Raw genomic sequence first — 23,948 nt, 5'->3', positions numbered from 1 at the left:
TGCCATTAACTGTAGTTTTGGATTCGTCATTATGTACACTACCGATCAAAAGTTTCAGATTACCTATCACAACTATGGATTTTTAATTAAAACAGGGAATTCATTATAAATATTTTATTACATCCCCAATTCAGATAATAAAACAAGTATAGTCATGTAAAGTTGGAAGCGCCAGTACCGTGTATTTGACTGGTTGTTCACCTAGAGGGGCACTGATGAGCATCCGCCACAACACTGGCGTACCTTAACCTAAGCTGGTTCCGTTCTAATAGGCCTCATTCCTTCAGTTCGCGTTAATGTACAGTACAGTGGGTGAATCTGGGAGTGTGCTTGTGTACCTAATGAGTTTCATAACGTATTATCTCCTAATGAGACGGTTCAGAAGACTGGAATTCAAAAACGTGCTGTAATTTTAGCCCTGCATCAGGAACGCTACTCTAGAAAGACAACAGCAACAAAAGTTGTCATAGCCCCGTCTACAGTGATATACACGTTGTAGCGGTTCAAGTAAACTAGTGTCAATGTAAGTGTGTCTGGAAGACACCGAGTAACATCATACAGGGAAAATGAATTCATATGTGCCCAAACTAATCACCAGAGAACGCGTACTGCACCTGAAACATTCGAGAAAATAAGTACTATACGAGCAACTCCAATCTCTGTCCCAACAGTGCAACGCCGTCACCGTGAACGAGTTGTAAAATGGTGTATAGCGGCCAAAAAAGGTTATTACGTGAACAAAATAAGGTGGAACTATTACAACGGGCACAGCGAAGGCAGTGGTTTTCACGGATGAATCTAAATGTAAAGTATTTTAGAAGCCATCGTCGACTTCGTGGAGAACGTATGGGGAGTAATATTTGGCGGCAATTGCGGAAGGTTGGCCAACGTTTGAGGATGTTTTGAGGTTGATAAAGACAATGGTGTAATGAGAATTAATAGAAAATTAGAGAAGGAGAAATAACAAAAGGATACTCATCAACAACGCAGTTCCATCTGGCAAGACACTTACATGTCTTGGATTTGTTCTGGAGCAGGACAACTATCCGAGACACGCATCTAAAATGTGCAGAGGGTTTGTCAGTAGAAAAGAAAAATGTGGGGAACAGAAGAATATGATTTGGCCAAGCAAGTCTACTGCCTTAAATTCCATTGCAGTCTTATGGGCTGGACTTGACAGGGAGGATAGATAAATGAGGTCATCTAACGTTGAAGGTCTGTGGAATAATTTACAGAATTGTCCGACTACAGTATCTGCAAAAACACTACAAAATCTTATCTCCAGAATGACAGGAGTTTGTGTAATTGTACTGAGGGCACAGGGTTGGTACTTTGAAGAGGATAAAATCTAAACCATATCGAACTGTACTTCATCACATCCTTAGAAAATATTTATTTTGTTGGTGAATTTAGTTTGTATGTTGCGTTTGAACTCTGAAATACAATATATAGCTTTCATTGTCAGGGATCGAAAACTTCTGACCGGTAGTGTATCTCGAAATACTACAGGCATTTATCAGCAATGCTGTTTTTTGCGAAGTGCTCTGCTGCGACGAATGTTTTTTTTTTTTTTTTTTTTTTTTTGGAAAGTAGAAAAGATCTGCTGCTAAACTCTATTTGTTGTAATGGTAATCGGCATTATAAAATGCACACACTCTAACGGGGTTTCCAATGTAGTTGTTGCACACTCAGTTACGAGTTGGTATATCATACAGACCGTCCTCCTCATGGTAATTTGCTAGCACTGCCCCTCCAGCTGCAATTTTCGACTGTATATGCCGTGCAAACAACAAAGATTGTTTAACAATAATGGACGCCTTTGAAATAGTTACGTCATTTTCGTTAGTGAACGTTGAAGATAAGTGGAGAAAATAGCGAAGTGGGTGGAATTAACAAAGAATTGTCAGGCGTATTTAAAGAATTGCTTTGGCATACCATTGGAGTCATTAACTCCGGCCTAACGCATTTTACTTTTTCACATGCGCAAGAAAGCGTCTCGGCTTCGCGTTGTTTACTGTGCTAATTAATGTATCCATACTGAACTAACAATTCCCCTCTTTCACAGTGAATATTTAAGCGAATATTTGCTCCTTTATCAAGATGATGGTCATTTCGTTGCGCCTGTAGCATACACTGTACCGAATAGTGAGGTAGTCAGCCAGTGACGCAGACAGAAATCTTGCAGTTAAATGGTCGATGTTGCATAGGATGTTCAAAAATGGAACAAAGACAGCCCTGAAGGTATATATAATATACACGCTTATATATAACACCGAATATTCCAGAATTTGCTTCTATTGAATGTAGAAGGAAGTCAGGGATTACGGAAGAAAATATACAAACTACTAAAAAATTAATCGCGGAAGGGAGATCCTAGCCAGCAGCCGCTTCGTTCTTAGCCCGAGCCCATATGCATAACACTCATTTTCAAAGACGTAATGTTTGTCCATTTGATTTTACGATGTTGTCAAAACTTAATCGATCGAGATGTCGTTAACTGACATTTAATTATGATAAATTATACAAAAAACTTCTAATGCGCTGGTGTCTTGAAACAACATCCAAACTCCAAACACGAAAATTTTTAACCAACAATACTTCGCTACCTACATTTTACCACAAGCGGCTCTTTCTTCTAGAGATCATATTCAGAGTATTAAAGCTATAATATGGAAACACCAGCAAGAGGAGTCAAAACTGCAAATATGGTGACTCGGAAATTGCGTTTGTTAGCCAGAAAGCCCTTATGCATCTCATCAGTCACATTTCTCTCCATGAAGCAAAAATCTGCGGCATCTGATTGTACCTACCACGGTCGATATGCTGCTCGTTGTGAAATTCCCCGTTTTGGCGCCATATATAATGGACGAGCTTCACCTCCAGGTTCGCTTTCCCGCTTTGAGTGAGTACTGCTTGACCTTTTTTTTACTACCAATGAAATCTGTGTACAGTGAAATACAAAGGCTAGCTAATAAAAGGGCCATAACATTCATAAAACTGTTTTACAGTATTTTTTTGTATATCTTTTCAGAGAAAAATGATTAGAAAAACCAATGTTAAGTGCTTGGGAAACTCTGCGAACAGTTGTTATTTCTCATGCAGAACGCCGTGTTTCACTGTGCTGCACAGTATACCATCTTGATGCTCCCTCTGTAGGCGTATGTTGCTGCTTCATTTAGCCGTTCGGCGTGTGAAACGAGAGCTTCAAAATAGCTAATGATTCGTGATTATTTCTCTCATTGTTATAGAGAGCGTTGAATGCCCACAACCCGTAGAATCATAGAAATTGTAACCTTTATCAGACTCAATCTACATTGTGAATTAATTTCGTAGAGAAATACGCTGCACTGACTATAGACACGTGAAGAACAATCCACGTTATTCGTTGTGTTCCGCTTTGATTGTCGTTGAGATTACTGACTTCAGATAGCAGATTAGCAGCGCACAGATTCCATTGTTCCGTGATTCTATGGCTGAGCAGACGAGACGACTCAACCCTTATTTGCCAATCACTACCGACTGAAGGCATACATGACTCTCTTGCTCAGGCCGAAAGGTGACTCGTAGTAATTACTTACGACACACAAAATATAAATTAAAGACGCCTCAAGAAAGCCTGAAGTACTCCGAACTGTGTAACCACAAACGAGATACACACAGTATACTGTGGCCGCTGCTAGAGGTCAGATGTACTTCACCTTTAAAACAGGGGGTTCATAGGTATCATAGAACCACCTTCACACTATTTCTCTACAGTTCCTCTCTCCAACGGCGTGCAGGAACAACAAACACTTAAATATACTGAAATATTTCTGCGTGAATACTAGTTCCCCTTATTTTATTTTTATGTTCGTTTCTCCCTATGAATGGGGTTGCAGCTCCAGTACAAGCTAAGTGTGGAGCATTGTTCTCTTATGGAACCAAACTGGCCAGTTTCCCTAGTTCCACTTATATAAACAAAGCTTTCACTTGGGTCCTTCTTTTGTTCATTTAGGAGGTGATGTGTAACTATCATGGCAGTTACTATAATTTATGGCCAAGATAGCTGTCGAGTAGTCTACTTGTGTTCATGTTTACTCGGGAATTCAAATACTTTCGGCGTGAAGTGGCAACTGTCATGTCCACCTCGGTAGCTATGTAGTTAGCGGGGCGGATTGCTAAGCGAAACGTCCCAGGTTCATTTCATGCTAGGTGGGAGATTTTCTCCGTTTGGGGACTGCTTGTTAATCCTTACTTTGGTATCGTCATAATTGACATTACTGTTGAGAAGGCTAAATAGGCATGGCCCAGAAGCCGGTAAAAATTACAAAATAAAGAAAACTATCATAATGAAGACTGCAACTTATGGCCCACAACTAATGCCTCTCCTCCCACACTGCACCAGTGTGCACCTTCTCCTACCAACACTGTTGCCGTGTGCTCGCATTGGTCCTCCCACCACCGCCACCCCCATCCTCCCTAGTGCCTCCACCACGCTGAGGCTGTCATTCTTAGTCCGTACCTCCACTGGGGAACAGCATGAAACATCTGCAATGTCCAGCATGGTAACACATCCTCAATGCTGTTTGCCGATTATTTGAGGAACATGGTTGTAAATATGGAACTTAACATCAAAACACACCAAAAAATACACTAGTGCTACTCTCATATTACAGCAAATAACGTTACTAAATAAGAAGAAATTAGGACTTGTAACTAACATTACAGCACATAAATGGCAAGCATGCGTCAAAATGTGTAGTTAACATCGCTCTGCGTCAACAAAATACTCACTTTCTACTTTGATAGTACAATACTATAGTAAATAACAGTCATATATGGTATCAATATACTTTGTTATATATCTTCTGCACACTGGCACTGCACTCGGTCGGGGCTACTTGAGAGAGCAGATCAGTGCAGGCCACCTCCTCCTTTTCGTCCGCTTCAGTAATAACATGGATACACGGCCTGCTGTCTCTCTTGCAGCATGATTTGCATCAAATTCAAAATGCTTAAGGATGTGCTGCTGGTTTAGCACAACCAAGAGGGTACTTGATAATAGAAAAAGGGAGTAGCCCTCAAGTAGCCCTCATTACCAAGTCCGCAGCTCGTGGACTAGCGGCTAACGTTGCTCCCTCTGGATCACGGAGTCCCGAGTTCGATTCCCTGGTGAGTTGTGGATTTCCCTGCCCGGGGAATGGGTGTTTGTGTTGTCCTCATCATTCCATCATCATTCGTGAAAGTAGCTAGACAGCACTGTGTACAGATTGGGAATGTGTCCGGGCGCTGATGAACGCGCAGTTGAGCGCCCAACAAACCAAACATCATCGTTGCCAACTGGTTCCGCTAAACCAGCCATAAAATTTATGCAGAAGAAAATAATAAGACTTATTTTACAAGAAAGAGATTTTTAATCGAACTTTCATTTAGTACCTTCACAGCGCAGTTTAATGGAAGATGTGCCATTAACATAGCAGTTTACATCGACCGGTAAATGCTTATAACAGAGTCATACTTGGAAATAACCTCATCACTATGAAACACAAGTGCTAGCTTTTGAAATTTCTGTGTTTTATTACACAAAGCAGATATTAGTTTTTAGGCAACTGATAGTAAGTCCCCTTTGCATTCAAATTATAGCGCTTATCCATATTTTTTTTATAAACTTTTGGAATAACTTTATACACTTTTCTGATACAAGTGGGTAGAGAATATATGTTGCCATCTTTTCACCAAAAAGAGAAAAGACAGACGTAAATGTCATTATTGGTCTAGACACATCAACACTTGTATTACGAGAGAGGGCCTAGATAAGCATTTGACTGATTGTTACACGTAAGAACCCGTACATGTGGAAATGACAATCGACAACAAGGAATTTTTCAAGTTTAATAAATACTAGCACGAGGAGCGTTGCCCCTTCACAGCATCACTGACTGACTTTAAATGTCTACTCATTCCTATTGCACTCTGTAATGCTCTTTCTTTCTTTTTTTTCCCACACGAAGCTCCACGCCCACACCGGTATGATGGCGAACTAAGAAGGTCTACTGCCATCTCTGCATAATGGTTAGTTTTCACTAAAGTGAGGTGTCGCAGGATGTGAGTACTGCGATGTTTGTTTACGTCTGGTTAAGGTTAACCATTAATACTCTCTGATCTGGAGATAGATTGGGTCGAAAGTCGAACGAAGGGTAGCGGTTTGAAAGGCAGAGGAAAAAATGTGCCAAGGCAAGAGCCAAGGGAAGAAAATCTCCGCGATAGCAAGGTCGGGTAATAAGAGCAGTAGCGGGTCTCTTGCTGCCTGCGACACGTTACGCAAGGGTAGAATTTGTTAGTAGTGGGTATCATGGATGTTGATACCTTTGACGTCATGCATGATGCCCACTACTAACAAAGCCTACCAAAGGGAGACCGCACTGACAAATATGCAACCTTTACAGAGCAGTATGCACCATATGTAGTGGTATATGGAGTTGTACGGTGGTATGACTCAGGTAAAAATTGTTTGAGATCATTTGTCAGGGATAATTCTGAGAGGTGGCTGCTCAATGAGGTAGAACAACTTGCGTGGTATGTTGATCACAACATCTCCGTGATCACCTCACAGGGGAATGATGCCTTATATGAGAAAACTGTCAAATGCCGTACTTGAAAGTCATACTTGTGGGCTGCCGTTAGAAAAGCGAAAAAGTCACGTAGAAATCACTGTCATCGAACGGGGAAGTTCTTCAGCACAGCATACACTGCATACAGCTTAAAAAACTACATGCCCTGACTTATACCCACCTCCTTCCACAATCTGAGCAGTTATGATGACGGTTTCATAACTGTGTACTTAGGTGATTTTGGTTTGCACAAAGATCAGATCATGTCCTGCCTGAGAACGTTAAGACACTCATCTCTTTCTCCAAACGAATGACCCCAAACATTATATCACAGTTCCTGGACCTAATTACATTTATGCAAGCGCTGCTTTAGAAATGCGTTAGGAGGACACGAAACTCTCTAAAGCTGCATTTGCCGATTATGCTAAGTTCCATTCATGACGAAGAACGTTGTCTTTCCTTACGAATACCTTGATATCAAAGAGACTCAACGAAGTCACATTGCCTGACATACCCACATTCACCAGAAACCTTACAGGCAATGTCATAACGAATTCAGAGTATGAGCACCTGGTGAATGTTTAGCAGGAAATCAGTGTCTATGCAAAGCTATATATGGGCGTGGATGTTGTTGTGACTTGGCAAGACAGCCAAGCCACTATGAGAGGAAGCTGAAAGGCACGCGTTTAAGCTCACGCAGGCTGGCGTGAGGTCTGGAACAGTTAAAGGAGTTGAGTCTAGTAAAAAAAGTACGTAGCTACTGGAATACTTAACTTTAATCCATAATTGGTGAACATCGATCTGACGGTAGATGCATCACAAGATAAATAGCAAATGATAATGGCGCCTTGCTAGGTCGTAGCAAATGACGTAGCTGAAGGCTATGCTAACTATCGTCTCGGCAAATGAGAGCGTAATTTGTCAGTGAACCATCGCTAGCAAAGTCGGCTGTGCAACTGGGGCTAGTGCTAGGAAGTCTTTCTAGACCTGCCGTGTGGCGACGCTGGGTCTGCAATCACTGATAGTGGCGACACGCGGGTCCGACGTATACTACCGGACCGCGGCCGATTTAAAGGCTACCACCTAGCAAGTGTGGTGTCTGGCGGTGACACCACAGATGTACGACTACTTGGAGATATTTTCGAGAAGTTTTAAATAGTATAGCAGGAATTCAGCGTCTATGTTTCAAGGGAATATGCAAAGCTATGTATGGACATGGACGTACGACTACTTGCAGATATTTTCGAGAAGCTCTAAATAGTATGCATGACTACATACACTTTGAATTCCACATTATACTACATGTAGACACTGAATTTTTTATCAGTCTCTACATGGTGCTCTTTTTCGAATGGAGCATGCACGGTGGACTTTTGCAATGTGTGCACAGACACGCCAAGGTAAACAAGTCGGGAATGGGCGGACAGTTCAAAGCATATGAGTATGAAAGTTACATCACATATCTTCGTGTTGACAAAGTTTTAGTTTGTGCTACGCAACATAATCTGGCAGTTGGGAAGTTTCGATGGCTGTCTGAGGAGGACAGTTTTCGATTACGTGATTTCAAGTGTGTGGCAGGTGGTCTGGTAGAGGATATGGTGTGGAGGTAGACTTGGCATATCCTGCTAGTTTGCATGATACCCACAGCAATTTGCCGCTACGTGTGGAGCACCTCGTCCGATGAAAGGGCTGGACCCTCAAACTAATGACGGCGCTGGGGGGAAAACAGAGATGCATTGTGCACTGCAGATACCTCCAGCAACGTATCAATTTGGAATGGTTCTGACTAGCGTCACCCATGGTATGTCTTTCAAGTGAAGTCGCTGGTTGGGGAAGTATATTGACGTTAAAACGGAACGGAGTGCCCTTGTGACACGTGATTAGAATTTTTTTTTTTAAATTGATGAATAATGCTATTTTCAAGAAAAATGTCGACAAATTTAGAAAACACCACGAAATTCATGAAGTTTTACTGCTGGGAGAGGAGTTATGGCGGCATTATTATGTCACTTGGTCAAATTTTAAACTGGCCACATTCTTCAGCCAAGGTTTAGTCGTCCTGGAGAGGGATAAGTTTTCGATGGAATTCATGAGAGCTGTTAATGTTTGTATGTGTATATCGGACATTTCCTAAGTCCATGTGCACCGATTTCTCTATGCCTTTCTGAAGACCAAATTCACTGACACAAAGTTACTTTATATGGATACAGACACTTTCATCTACTGGATGAAGGACTGCGATCCATATAAAGTAATGAGATATAGTGCGGAGGAATATGAGAATGCAGGCTTTCTCGGCGAATCTGGATGATAAAATCTTCTCGGGTTGACAGCCGCGTCAATATGCTGTTTTCCAGTAACGTTTCAGCAAGTTTCTTACTTGGTATCTTCGCCTGAAGATGGCAAATAAGAAACTTGCTGAAACGTTACTGAAAAACAGCACATTGACTCGGCTGTCAACCAGAGAAGATTTTATCATCAGTCCGGAGGAATTCGACACGTCTGGATATTCGACCAATAATACTCACAGTTTACACCTGATAACAAGAGGATTATCAGAATCAAATCTTCTAGTTTTTCAAACCGCACCAATTCCAATAAAATTCTCAAGGTTTGTATGGTTATCTCCGCCACCGTTGTATGGGTCATGGCCTAGCATATGTTCTGCTTTTATAACCACGATTGTGGCGGCTGGCACCAATCAGAGAGGGCCGAAACGATGCGAGCGAGGAAGGTGGGGTGGGCAGCTCGTAGCAACTCCGGCCCGCCGCGGGACCGGGTGACCGGTGGCGCAAGAGTCCGGCGACACCTTTGGAACTGCCGCTCTCGCCTTCCTGCAAGCGTTAAGCATTCGCGGTGGTTTCCTTTCGACACCCAGAGCCCGCCGCCACGCACTACACACTGTATGGCTCTTCTCTCTGTTAAAATTGTTGTTGTCAATTCATTTTATAACGGTATCCCAGTACGTTCACGTACAAGCCAAGACTCTCGTTTCTCAAACAGTATTTTGTGTCCCTTTACCACGCAATGCTCAGCTGCGGCCCACTTGTCAAAACTCCCTTTTTTTAAAGATGTCTCTCGTGCTCGGTACGACGCTATGAATTGTCTGACCTACATAGATGCTGCTGAACTCGCAAGGCCACCATACACACAGTGCACACGAAGAGCTATGTCGTCTTTAAGAGGGCGAAGCATATCTCATATTTTGGGCCGGGGTGGAACACTGGTGTCAATCCATGTCTCTGCAGTACACGTCCTAACTTCCTGCTCGTTGTCTCGTAGTGTGTCTCCTACTGTACTGTAAAAAGTTTCTTAGCCTGCTTTTTCTCTGCTTGTTTACACATCTGGAGATGATTGTAGTAAGCAACGGAAACTATAGTGCCTTTGAAATTAGTTGCGATTTTTCAGTTCAGTACCGATCAAGTGAAGGAAAGCGTAGCTGCCAGCGTGCGCTGAACGCGTCAGCATTCGAAGATAATGCCAGGCCTGCTGGGCGCGTAACCCGTCAGCCGCGCAAGCTAGCCCGACTGCAATCTTTGTCAATAGATTTTAGAGAAACACTAAGGTAATAAACTGTGAGTCTCGCACAACTTATAGCTTCATTCGTCAGCTTCATGATCAGTTGGTAGAGCACTTGCCCACGAAAGGCAAAGTTCCCGAGTTCGAGTCTCGGTCCGGCACAGAGTTTTAATCTGCCAGCAAGTTTCACATCAGCGCACACTCCGCTGCAGAGTGAAAATCTCATTCTGGAAACATCCCCCAGGCTGTGGCTAAGCCAGTCTCCGCAATATCCTTTCTTTCATGAGTACTAGTTCTGCACGGTTCGCAGGAGGGCTTCTGTAAAGTTTGGAAGGTAGGAGACGAGGTACTGGCAGAAGTAAAACTGTGAGGACGGGGCGTGAGTCGTGATTGGATAGCTCAGTTGGTAGAGCACTTGCCCGAGAAAGGCAAAGGTCCCTAGTTGGAGTCTCGGTCCGGCACACAGTTTTAATCTGCCAGGAAGTTTCATACCAGGGCACTCTCCGCTGCAGAGTGAAAATCTCATTCTACTTACCTATTACTTCGGTAACGGTCATAGGTTTTGTGATATTAGCTTAACTACAGCGAGAAATTCTTAAAGTTTGTCGTGAAAAATATGAATCGCTACGAATTTTCGTGTGATGTGATAGGTCATGTGTAGTTGCATACAAAATTTAGGTAACATAATGAGTTATTTATTAAACCTCGAAGGATATCGTTAATTATCTACAATGTTTAAAAAGTGGAATATGTGTAAAGGTTTCTGTCACGAACACGCATGCCACTGAAAAAGCCAGAATGAAATATTCATCAAGTCCTCGTAACTCGTTAACGGTCTGAGATATCCAAACAAAATTCTGGCAAATGATAGAACGCAATAGGCAGAGCCTTTTGCCATGTGCTTAATACGCGAAACTTCCGTATCTACCACGGTATTCAAGCAACTACAGAAGTTTTTAAATGATATAATGTAATGTTCAAGGACCATCAGTAGCCTGTGAAACAAAAACTGCTGTGGGTTTTGCAACAATGTAAATTAAGAAGATGCACATTAATTTTTTTACTGAGAACGGGCTTTCTCATAACTAAGGATATGTCTCCCCCCTCCCCTGCTGCTAGTTTAATAATACGCTGTTTTATGATTCTGTCGCTATTTCAACTGCAGTAGAAACTTAGTGAGATGTATATCTGTATATTCTGCTGTCTTTTCGCTAAAGAAGTAGTTGCTTGCACAGCAACGAGAGAAGTGACGTATTACTCAATACTCGACACATTCCTTCATGAATCCCTGTCTCCTAAAACACATTCTTATTATGGCTGACAACTTGAGACCAATCCTGTGATGTAACATTTGCAATGACTTCTTTTGTCAGCATTTCAACCCCAATGAGTGTAAATTTCTTGTTTTTGACACATTACTTATCACCTAGGCCCATATATTCTCAGTTGGATTTAAATATGGATGGTACGGAGGAAGCCTGATTAAACTATGCCCTTTAGCTTTAGCCTGTTCGTCGACCTGGTAGGGTGGAGTGTTTTGCTTCTACAGTACAATAAGTTCCATTAACTTCCCCTTAGACAAGCTAGGTTCAATTTGTCCAATCGAACATTTCTTTGCACCTAGAGAAAAATAGCAGCTTTCCCTCACTGTACCGTTGGAGCTTTATCCATTACTACCGAGTGATACTGCGCACCGTCCATTTCTTTGACGAATTCGGAGGAACAGTTTGCAGCAGAATATTATATTCTCAGCCAATGACCGTGTTGTAGTACAAGCGCTTTTATTGCGAATCTAGTGTTCAGACGTGCTATACCGTTATTATTAATTACTACGAGAGCTAATTGACGTAGGTGCCTCTAAAGCGCGACGCCACGTGGTACTTTTTATCCACGGCGTGGCAACAGGGGCGCTGTACCATGCAAACTGCTCGTGGTGTCGTACGGAAAGCCGGCTCGCCATTTGTGTCACCTGGCCAACGGCGTCATGTTCCCACAGGTGAGAGAAACGTCGAAAGTCGCAACTAATTTTAAACGCACTGTACAGGTCAGGCTTTAATTGTGTAATGAAAATTGCGGTGTGCGTAATAACAGATTTTTAAATCAATATTTTTTATTTATTAATACAAAAATTTGTGTGATTTATTGGGTATGCGAAAGACCTTACAAATTTTATTATTTAGAACCAATATTCACTTTTCGCACCATGCAGACATTTGTCTAAATGAATTTTCAATTCGCTCTCACGCTCTGATCAATTTACTAGCTGGTAAACTACATTATGACCTTTAAACAATCTAAGAGGGCTGCAAAGATCCTGTTCTAAATCATTTACATAAATTAAGATCAGCAGAGAGCCTGTAACGCTCCCTTTGGAATCCCCATATGTCACTTCGTTTTCTCTAGATAACTTCATATCAGTTACTACGAACTGTGCTCTCTATGACAGGAAATCGCAAATCCAGCCACAAAACTGTTACGATAATTCGGAAACAAGCAATTTAGTTAGAAACCTTTTATGGAACTATGACAAAAGACTCATGGAAATCTGGAAGTATGTAAGCAATCTGAGACACTCTGAAGATTGTATTGAAGACAACACTCAGAGCGTCGTGTGAATAACGTGACACTTATTTCACAATTACAATATTTTCTTCATACGCGCTGCTTATGTGTTAATAGTTCGGTTTTCTCGAGGTATTTCATAGTAATGGAATACAGTGCATGCTACAAAAACCTATTACACATGTTAGTCGTAAATCCTGAAGATAGCTCGAGTCGATAGGATAAATATTAAAGAAGTTAGCTTCCAGTGGCTTTCGTGTCAGTTTATGCATTGCCTCAGTATATTTAGTTGTTATTGGTGTAACTTAAAGATACAAAATTATTCTTCAGCTAAGACGATATTAAACGGGGTGACAGAAAATAAGTGTTTGAAAGTATGTGTATGCTGTGGTTTAATTGTATGCCGTGAATGACTTTCCTTGTGATATTGCTGTGTTGTATCCCTGCAAATTCTATAGCTCACTCACCGATGTCTCAGTTCACATTCCGGAATGAAAGCTCTAACATTGGTACGGCGAAGGCATTTCACGGTAATCGTATTGGTGGGACGCATATTCAACAGAACATTTCGGCCAAGGACAGAACCCCCAGAATGCCCATTTCTCGATGAGATTACAGTACAGAGCTGAAGTAAAATTGTAATGCCAACAGTTAAGCAACCTCTGATACAGACGTTTGTGTAATGTTAACCCCGTTGTTTAACAGATTGCTGAATTGTTTCCAAAACACAAAGTATCTACATGGTTCCAGAAAGGGCCAGTCAGGACGACCAGTCTCAATTGTAGCTCTAGGGAATGAGCGAGTGCGAACTTTATTCAGTGAGGAGTCCACGACATCAACAAAACATGCAGCACAGCAACTCAGGATGTCATGACGGTCTATCCAGAGGTTAATGAAAAAGAAACTATGTCAACGGTGCCAACCACTGAAGAACAGGGATGTGATGCTGACATAGTAGTTTTGAAATGAGATGGTTGAGGACTCTTAAAATGGATCTGTCGACACGGATCAGACCTGTATTACTGATGAGCCACACTTTCATCTCCGTAGGTACATCAACAAACAGAACTCGCACTGCCAGGCTGCGAAGAATCCACACTTTCTAGCTCCTGCTCAACCTCGTCAGTAAAAAGTCACTGTTTGGCGCCCGTTTTTACTGCGAGCCATATTACAGCTGACCAATAAAGCAAGGTATTGGAGCACGAATTTATAACGGCTGCACGATGCGACGCACCCCGTCTGAAGGCCACAAGTGGCCCACCGGGCCATCCGACAGTCGTTTCATCCTCCGCTGAGAATGCAGATAGGAGGTGCGTATGGCCAGCACACTGCTCTCCGGGTCTTCTTTGACCAGAGCCGCTACTATTCGGTCGAGTAGCTCCTCAACATCACGAGGCTGAGTGCACCCCGAAAAATGGCAACAGCGCATGGTCACCCATCCAAGTGCCGGCCATGCTCGACAGTGCTTAACTTCGGTGATCTGATGGGAACCGGTGTACTGCGGCAAGGCCATTGCGGCACGATGCGAAGCAATTCTTCGAAGCTACTGTTCGTGCAAGACGGAGAACGTTCAAGTCATACTGCGGACGTCATCGATTTCTCTCGGTAGATGTCCAGGGGTCAGATCATTGTTCTCGACACCATGGCATTCACTGTGTTTGGTTTAAAATGTCACCGTTATAGTGCCTATCTCAGCTCGGGTTATTATTTCATGTGGTATTATTAGAAGGACAGAGCCTTCAAAGATGCACTCCATGATGTTGGTACTGCAGTTTCCAGAGAAATTTGCGCATTATAAAGTAATGATAATCAGAAAGTCATTACGGAATTCAGTTCAAGGATCTATACATTCATTGCTGCTGAAGGGAAACACTTTGTAAAACTTCAGTATTTAATTTCAGGTTGCCTGCAATAGCACAAATATGAGGGCAAGACTCTGTAGCTGCATATTATGTCGCAATAGACAAAAACTTCGTAACACTTATTTTGCGCCAACCTGTAAGTAGAAGCCGTGTACTCGTGTAAGACATGTGATGCTGTGGAGTTGCTGGAAACTGTGGAACTGTAAGACAGGGGATTTGGACGCGTCGTTCCAGAGCGAGAGAGAGAGAGAGCGAGAGAGAGATGGGGGGCGGGGAGAGAGAGAGACAGAGAGAGAGAGAGAGAGAGAGAGGCGGCGATAGCGACGACGCAGTTGTCGAAGACCACTGCCGGAAACAATTTTGAAAGGCGCACCCTGGGGGAGAATACAGTGTTATAGCAGTAGCGGCCGAGGCCTGGACGAGACGTCGGTCAGCTGTGGAGGCGGGCGGCGGGGCTGTCTGAGGCGACAGTGTAGTGAGCACGCACTCTGTCCGCATGGCGGCTTTTCCGGCGCGGAATTCACAGACTGTCTCACAAGGGTAACGTACCTACTCTTCATCACCGCTTTCGTCCACGTTATTGGTACATAGAGCGGTGGCCAGAAATGAAAGTGACAGAAGCTCCTAATGGCAAAAGGTTTAGAAAAAAATAAGAAAAATAGAGTAGGAGCAAGTAGGACTCGCACTCTGAGGGTTCATACAAACTTAATTACGTATATAGACTTTTCATCCACCGCGGCAGTCGAGGTTCTCGAGGTATTATGTCTGTTATCGGTACTGATACTGGCAAGATACCGTTCCTGGGAAGTCCAAGACTTCTGAGAATGTTTCAGTTATAAGTAAAATATCGGACAACAAGTGAGAAATGAAGTATTTTTTGTGTGATATAATTACAAATTAACAATTTTCTGCTTTTTTTCCTTTACTTACACTGTAAAACCTCGCTCCTTGCCAAATTTCACGATTCCAGGTCGAGGGGAAGTCTCCTACAGGTGTTGAAGAGTGAGTTTCCGAGTACCAAAATATGTGACATGCAGTGTGGCAATTACTTAACTGAATTAAAAAAACGTAAAATAATTACAAACTACAGAGTGCACACTCTTCATTCAACATGCAAACGTCACTACAGATATTCGGTTTTAGGTTATGACGCGTTCGATATGCCTGGAATCCTTGGCGATCATGTGGCACAGAGGAATAACGAAATTCTGCAAGCTCCTGTGAAGCGTCGGAAAATCAATGCTGTCGGTGGCCTCCTGAACGCTGTTTTCAGATCAGCAATGGTTTTTCGGCTATTGGTGTACACTACGTTTTCAATATAGCCCCACAAAAAGGAAAAAAATGGTTCAAATGGCTCTGAGCACTATGGGACTTAACATCTGTGGTCATCAGTCCCCTAGAACTTAAAACTACTTAAACCTAACTAACCTAATGGCATCACACACATCCATGCCCGAGGCAGGATTCGAACCTGCGACCGTAGCAGTCGCGCGGCTCCGGACTGCGCGCCTAGAACCGCTAGACCACCGCTGCCGGCCCAAAAAGGAGTCGTAAGTGTTCAGATCCGGAAAATATAGCGGTCAATCGAGGTCCATGACAGTGGCTTTTTGGTACCCAGTAGCCAGAATGCGGTGCTAAAAGTACTCCTGCAGGACATCAAACACTCTCCTGCTTGATAGGGTCGAGTTACATCTCCCATGAATCACATCTTCACGAAATCAAGGTCACAGGGATGAAATCATTTTCCAAAACCTTTACGTACAATTCGGTAGTCACCGTGCCATGAAGGAATATCGCACCGATTATTCCGTGACTGGGCATTGCTCAACACACAGTCACCCGGTGAGGGTGAAGAGACTTCTCGAACACGAAATGCGGATTCTCAGTCCCCCCAAATGTGCTAATTTTGCTTATTGACGTATTCATCCAAATAAAAGTGGGCTTCGTTGCTAACACAAAGCGTGCATGCGTGTATTAATTCCCATCTTGCCTACGGCCAACCGTGCAGTTTGGACCTCCTAACTCAAACCGTTGAGAAGCTATGACGATTTTATTCCACACAGTTCAGTAAGTGTCACCCTGTAAATGGCTGCACCTTTCGACTTCATTCATCTAGAAATATCCATTGTTTTTGCACCGCCAAGAGACCGTAAACTTTAGTAGGTGGCGAAAGGCATAAAAGTTTCAACTTGGGACGTCTATATGTTCCTGAGATAAACGGTTTTTAACAGCCAGATAGGCAGACAGACGAAAAAACGGACATTAAAGTGGCCGTAAAAGGTTTCCGTTTTTGCCGATTGAGGTACGGAACCTGCGGGAAATGAATCGTTTATAATAGCGTTGTTTCCAGGCAGCATTTGGCACAGCGGAAGGTGTACAAAACGGTAATTCGAGGGTAGTGGGATCAATTTCCTGGAGGGAAGCTTATTTTTCTTTTTGTTTGCACTTTGAATATTTACGTTACACAAAGAGTCACCGTCCTCTTATTCACATTCCCCTCGATCGTCGTCTTCTTCGGAGCAAGTCAGTTCCCCATCGCACATAAACGTATACGCCGATAAAACTTCCGCTCCTCTCTCTTGTGTTTTACTTCCAGTCTGAATGTATTCTTCAGTTATTACCACAATGCATTCTGAAGTGATCAGGTCATTTTCGACTGAGTCATGTAAACTATAATCCAGTGTCGTTTTCAGGCGTTGCTTCGACACTTGGTTGTGGATACTATCATTCTGTGACTTCTGGCCTGCTTCTAGCGATGTTCCAGTCACATCAGTATTTTCACTTGTACTATCAAACAACTTCGGTCTACTCGAAATTTTTCTCAATCCTCTTACTTTGTTCTCACAGTATTCTCCTAAAATTCACATTACTTGGTCAAGTAATGCCGTAACTAGCGCTCACCCCAAAGACCGACGGTCAGAATTTACCTGCTGCATGAGCTATTTTTTGCCTGTAGCTGCCAAGGGCTGCTCGAAGATCAAATTGACCGAATATAATCCGTTCTTGGAAAAAATAGCAAAAAAAAAGATGAATAGGAACTACAATTTTCCAAAGGCACAATAAAAAAGGGGTAGCGTTACCGATTAGTAATAAAAACGTCTTCGGTCCCAGGTTCGAACCAAGCCACAGTTAAAATTTTGAATGAAAATCATCAGCTAAGGCAACCGAAGATTTATGGCGTAAGAAGTCACCATCATTCTACCAAATAGGGCCTAGGAGTTTTCCAGAACAAAATCTTACATTGGATAAGGAAATATGAGCCACAGTGTGACTACGTTTAATCCCTGTCATTCCTTCTTTTTGAAAACTTGTTTTACCGAACTCGGGAATAGCCGTTCCGACAAATCCATTAGCCATACCATCGAATACTGTTGTTTTAATTTCTCTATCGACAGCATTCGTAGAAAGCCCTTCTTCAGCTATCCGATAAAACATCGATGTGAAGTAAGCACGTTTTTATGCTGCCGGACGACAGGAGTTGGCTGAAATAATTCAATATGTTGCTGTTGGCTTGCGGTAAATGTCTGTGTCCAACCTAGATCCCGATCTGAAGGATTTGCATTTCTAAGAGATTAACTGGCTCTTCAGTTTCATGTTCTACGGTGAGCTGAATTTTTTCTTGCGTACTATTAAATATACATTCTAATTGTTGGATTTTATCAGCGTTCCTGTTTAGGGAATGCTGATGAAATCCAAAACTTAGCACATGCACTTAATAGAATTAATGACGTGTTTCCTTTCAGTTTTATGCTTAAGCTCCCTTCCCTTATGTTAACCATTTTAATCATAGACACTTCTTTTTATGCATTTCATTAGTAGTCGCCTTGAGCACACTTTTTTGTAAATGAAGTCAATTCCTTTATAGCTGCTTTTCATCTTACAAATATAATTTTGTCTTATTTCCTTCGCATGCTGCTATGTAGCCTACTGGTGCATATTACAAAATTGCTTCTTTCAAAAATTTAATTTTAATGTGTAGCCCGTTCCAGTCATTACTTCATTATTGTTCTCAATCGATAGTGATTCTCAATGTTGATTATGGAATTTTTATTATGAATCTTAGTTACGGTATGAAAACTGTTTGTGAACGTCATCTGCATGTGTTCCTGCTACTTAACTGTATGCGGCGCTGTCTAGTCTTCAACAGTATACATGCCCGACGTCATTTCCTGTGGTAGCGGGTTTTCATTGCACTATGTTTAGCGAACCAAGACCTGTTTACTTCTGCAAGTGTGGTCCTTCTGCTGTGCCACTCCACCTGACGGCATGACTGCAACAGAAGTATTGTTTTGTATTTTAACATCTTATTTTACTTATCACTACATCAATTATTCGGTATTTTATCCATTCTCAGCAATGCTAATTGTATATACTGAAATAATGAACACACGTACGGCATTAAAGAAATTTAATTTTTTTATCGTTTTCGGGCACTTAGTGCCTTTCTTCAGAAATTTTTACCTATCGCGTTGTTTCCGAGTGTAAACAATAAATAATATGCATTCCGTGAAATGCGGTGGTCATGTAGTTCATAGAGTCTGTAGAGACACTGTTTCCAACTGGTTGCTTATTATTTCGTTAAATGTCAATTATTCTTTTCTTTTTAAGGTTTGAATATGAATTCGTGTTCGCTGTCTACAGATGCCCCAGTTACCTCGATCTAGACTCGTGCCTGTTCCACGGCATAACAATTTTATGAATGTCTTTCAGACCATGGCTCGTAAAATTTCTTTAGATATTTTATTACAGCCGTGCATGATAGGACCATATCTTAATTACAGCTTTCTGTCAGATAATCTGATGATACACTACAATGGGTGAAACGCATTATTAAGTCATTTTTTTCGCAACCAAGACTATTACATTCAAAGATAAGCTTAATTCTGTTGCTGTACCGGTCGACCAGATGAAGGGGGAAATCTTTTAATTAAAATCAAACTAGCTCTGTTGTGTTTCGTAAATACACGCTCCCTCGCCCTCCTAGCTCCATCCAGTCAGATAGCAGTATTAAAAACATGCTTAAAATGGCATAAAGTCTCATTATTTCCATGATATTTATTTAAATAATTACATAAACGCACATACTACATGATATACCTCCTACCTTTCCTCATTTCGATTAGTTCAATAGACTAGTATTTGGTCTGTCATTAAAATGGAAGAGCCAGTTACAATGTAGTCTCATTTGGGGATGTTTCCGAACATTTCCAAGCTAGCTGAAATATTTATCAAAAAATACATTACCCACTTAAGAAAAGCGTCCTAAGAGCATTCAGTGCCGAAAATATTGTCAGCTAAAATCGTCTATGGACTGGCACATCAGTCGCATCATTGAAGTTCATTGTGAAATGCATCGTCTGCAACAAAATATTCCAAGTATTACATAACATTCTCTGTATAAGTAATTTGGTATCAACATTTGTTTAAATAATATAACAAAGGAATTAATCATACGTAGTTTCTGGAGGTATGTTTTTTTCTTAAGCACAGTTTCACAAACCCAGAAAAACGCGAAAGAAATTCGTTTGTTGATTTACGTCTCCACTGCTTAATGTCACCTACAGAGGCACTGGTAAAACTGTCGAACTTCGGTCTGAGTACCATGAGTGGTTTAAAACACAACAGAGCCTCAAATTAATTTATTCTACGTATATGATGCATGCTCACTGTCACAATGTGCTGTCCAAGTCCATACTGGCTGCACGAAGACTTCGGTAGTGCAAAAAAAGTGCGACGTTTACTTCATGTATCGCAATGCTTTTTACCACGTATACATATACTCGTCAAATTAGTGCCCAGAAGATGACTGTCTACTATAAAGTAGGTACTCCAATGCTCTTTCCATACATAACAACAGTGGACTTCAGAAGTTAAGGCTAAGGAATCGATATCTCAGAACTAATGTGAACAAGCTTATAACTGCAGAATATAAGGGTTAGCTAAAGTATTACTTAATCAGGCAAACACACAACAAAATAGTGCGATTTACTGAAAGAATGTAATTAATTAGACCGACTGTTGACGTAATAACGTTGTAACACAACCTCATATTTCCTCACCTAAATTGTTAACAACCACCATTTTCGTAGTGATTAAGATAACGCATTACGTTATGCACTACAAAAAAAATAATAATCGAGGGCACTGAATGATAGTTAATCATTTACTGCAAATCACTCATGACTACTTGAAGATCATGTACAATAACAACTTTCAATAAAGTTTGCGATGTGTATCAATCAGGAATATGGTATCACGGCTATCTAAAATGTTTAAATACTGTATTTCCTACAATCAATTTTAAATAAAACCATCTACTAAAAAATACGCAATATGGAAACACACACGCAACATAGCCAAAAGGGAAACCAAATAAGCAAACACCTGTTGCGAAGGAAGGAAGAATGTGTTTTTGTCTCTTCGATTTTAATTAGGAAGAAGATATATTACGAAGTATCACGTAAACATTAGATTGAAATGCTTTGTTTATGCACATTCGCAAGGTGAACAAAGACGGTAAGACAGAGATGTGACCACACCAAGGACGGTGACGAAGACGATGTCCAGAAAATGAATGAATGCATTTATCATTTATTGTATTATACGAAAAAGTTTTGCACACTTTGGTAACAGAATGAAGCTTCAAACTGAATATTCCATCATTTAAATTTTCCGCATGGATTGTAAAAGCGGTACTATAGCTTTTTGAGTCATCAGTGTTCTGACTAATTTCATACGCCCGCCAAAAATTCCTCTCCTGTGCCAAACTTTCCATCTCATACTACCACTTACCACCTAGATCTTAAATTATTATTTGCTTGATATGTTTCAACATTTGTCTTCCTCTACATTTTTTCTTCCTCCACTGTTCCTTCTAATGTCATGGAAGTTATACCGTGGTATCGTAACGGATGTCCTATCATCTTGTCCCATCTTCTTGTCAGTGTTTTCCATACATTTCTTTCCTCGCCGATACTGCGGATGACCCTCGTTCTTTAGCTTATCTGTCCACCTAATTTTCAACATTCTTCTGTAGCACCACATTACAACCGCTTCGATTCTCTTCAGTTCCGGTTTCCGCACAGTCTATGTTACACTACCATACAATTCTGTCCTCCAAACGTAAGAGCTCTGAAATTTGTTCTTCAAATTAAGGCCTATGTTTGATACTAGCAGACTTGTCTTGGCCAGGAATGCGCATTTTGCCAGCACTAATCAACTATTGATGTCCTCCTTGCTCCGTGCGTCATGCGTTATTTCTCTGCATAGATAGCAGAATACCCTCAGTTCATTCACTTGATGATCGTCAGTCCCGATGTCAAGGTCCTCGCTGTTCTCATTTCTGCTACTTCTCATTACTCTAAACCATAATGCGTATCTATTAGACAATTCATTTAATTCAGCACATCCTGCAATTCTTCTTCACTTTCACTGAAGATAACAATGTCATCACCGAAGTTTAAATTGAAACCCTTTCTCCACGAATTCTAATTCCACTCTTGAACCTCTCCTTTATTTCCGTCTTCAGTCATTCAATGTATAGACTGAACAGTAGGGGCGAAGGAATATATCTCTCTCGACCTGTAACATTTTTAATCCGTGCACCTCGTACATTGTCATCCACTCTTATCGTTCACTCTTGGCTCTTGTACATATTGCATATTATCCGTGTTTCCCTATTGCTTACACCTACTTTTCTTAGAATTTAGAACATATTGCATCATTTCACACTGTCGAACGCTTTTTCCAGGGCTACAAATCCCCTAAACGCTTCTTGGTTATTCTTCAGTCTTGCTTCCATTACCAATCTCAACATCAGAAGTGCTTCTCTGGTGCCTTTACCTTTCATAAAGCCAAACTGATCGTCACCCAACACATCCTCAATTTTCTTTTCTGTTCTTCTGTGTATTATTCTTGTCATCAACTGGAATGCGCGACCTGTGAAGCTGATTGTGCGACAATTCTCCAACTTTATAGCTCTTGCAATCTTTGGAATTGTGTGGATGATGTTCCTCTGAAGATCAGATGGTATATCGCCAGACTCATAAATGCGACGCTTCAACGTGAATAGTCTTTTTGTTGCCATTTCCCCTAATGATTTTAAAAATTCTGATAGAAAGTTATCTATCCATTCTACCTTATTGATCTTAAGTGCCCTGAATCTCCTCCCCTCCACGCTCTTTGACAAGGCCATCGACTGAATAATGCTGACTTCTTATGCATGGAATCTTCGGACGCCAGTGCTGATGGTTTTTATTCAAAATTCAAACGTTTCTAACTCGGGACAGAGAATACTTCATTGCTAACCAAAGATACTAACCCTAGACCACGATTACACAATCTGTATAACTTATTAAAATGCACGCACCTTTCATGCTTGTCGTAACATACTAGATCATCGTGCAGCTTCGATCAAAATAAAACTGCATTATATGTAAGATTTCTTACATTCAAAGTAAATATACCGACATCTAATTCGTCTGTTTTACTTATTAGAACGCACGAAACGCGCTTATTGGTTCTACTTAAGTAAATTGTAGGTTAGTAGGCGACATTATTAGTAGGCGACATTACAGTGCTGTTCAAGATTATGTGACTGATACCCATCTGGTGTTACTATAAGACCCAGCAACTCCTAACGCTTTACGTGTAATACTTAACTCCAAAGGCCTAATGTCTAATGGGTAATGCGTAATGCCAAACGCTTATTGACTAAAACCTTAGGCCTAATAACGCTTCATTCAGTCCGCACATTAACCTGGAATAGCATTATTTCTGAAAGAGGGAACGGGATGTTAGATAACTGGAGTGTTAGCCAGTAGATCTTAAACAGTATAGTACCAGCTGACAGTGCAGTAGGTGTCAACTATGATATATTGTGATGTTGATGTCTGGAGGAGTCATGTGCTCAGGATTAGTTTTCGTCCGTATAACTTATTAAAATACACACAACTTGCTTATTGACAACACTGAACACATCTAGAGCAATACTGCAGACCCTAATTGCAGCTTCAAAACATAACACACCATTTAAGGACCATGTGGTCTTACAATGCTATCTACAACCCAGTAACACCTAAAGCCTAACACCTAATGCATAACACCTAATACCGTATCGAGTAGTGTAAATTCAGACTTTTGCTTTAGTTTATCTTCATTAGTGCTCTCTATGAATTCATTGTTGTCATTAAGCAAGTTGTATGTACATTAATAAGTTATAGACATTGTGAGTGCAGTAATGAGAAATGAATAAAACATAATGCATAACATGTAACATCTAATGCCGAATGCATAACCCTCTGTGCAAAAACTTTTTAGTCAGTAGGACTACAGTTTTCCACTCCAATATTTGACACCCACTGCACATTCACAATGTCAGCATCTCCTGATACGAACACTTAAAGATATAGTAGCT

At 41.3% G+C, this 23,948-nt stretch overlaps 1 protein-coding gene across 1 annotated transcript in view; it reads right to left on the bottom strand.

Moving 5' to 3' along the window:
• Positions 1 to 15,031, bottom strand: part of LOC126416957 (glutamic acid-rich protein-like) — a 111,545-nt gene extending 96,514 nt beyond the window's left edge. The window contains exon 1 of the mRNA XM_050084838.1: positions 14,907 to 15,031. Coding sequence (XP_049940795.1) covers positions 14,907 to 15,031 — 125 coding nt within the window. The remainder of the gene's footprint in view (positions 1 to 14,906) is intronic.
• Between the last annotated feature and the right edge of the window lie 8,917 nt (positions 15,032 to 23,948).

The sequence above is a fragment of the Schistocerca serialis genome, chromosome 8, assembly GCF_023864345.2.
Source record: "Schistocerca serialis cubense isolate TAMUIC-IGC-003099 chromosome 8, iqSchSeri2.2, whole genome shotgun sequence".
In the NCBI taxonomy this organism is placed as follows: Eukaryota; Metazoa; Arthropoda; class Insecta; order Orthoptera; family Acrididae; genus Schistocerca; species Schistocerca serialis.
The sequence above is the reverse complement of the archived record's forward strand: the minus strand, read 5'-3'. Positions and strand labels throughout refer to the sequence as shown.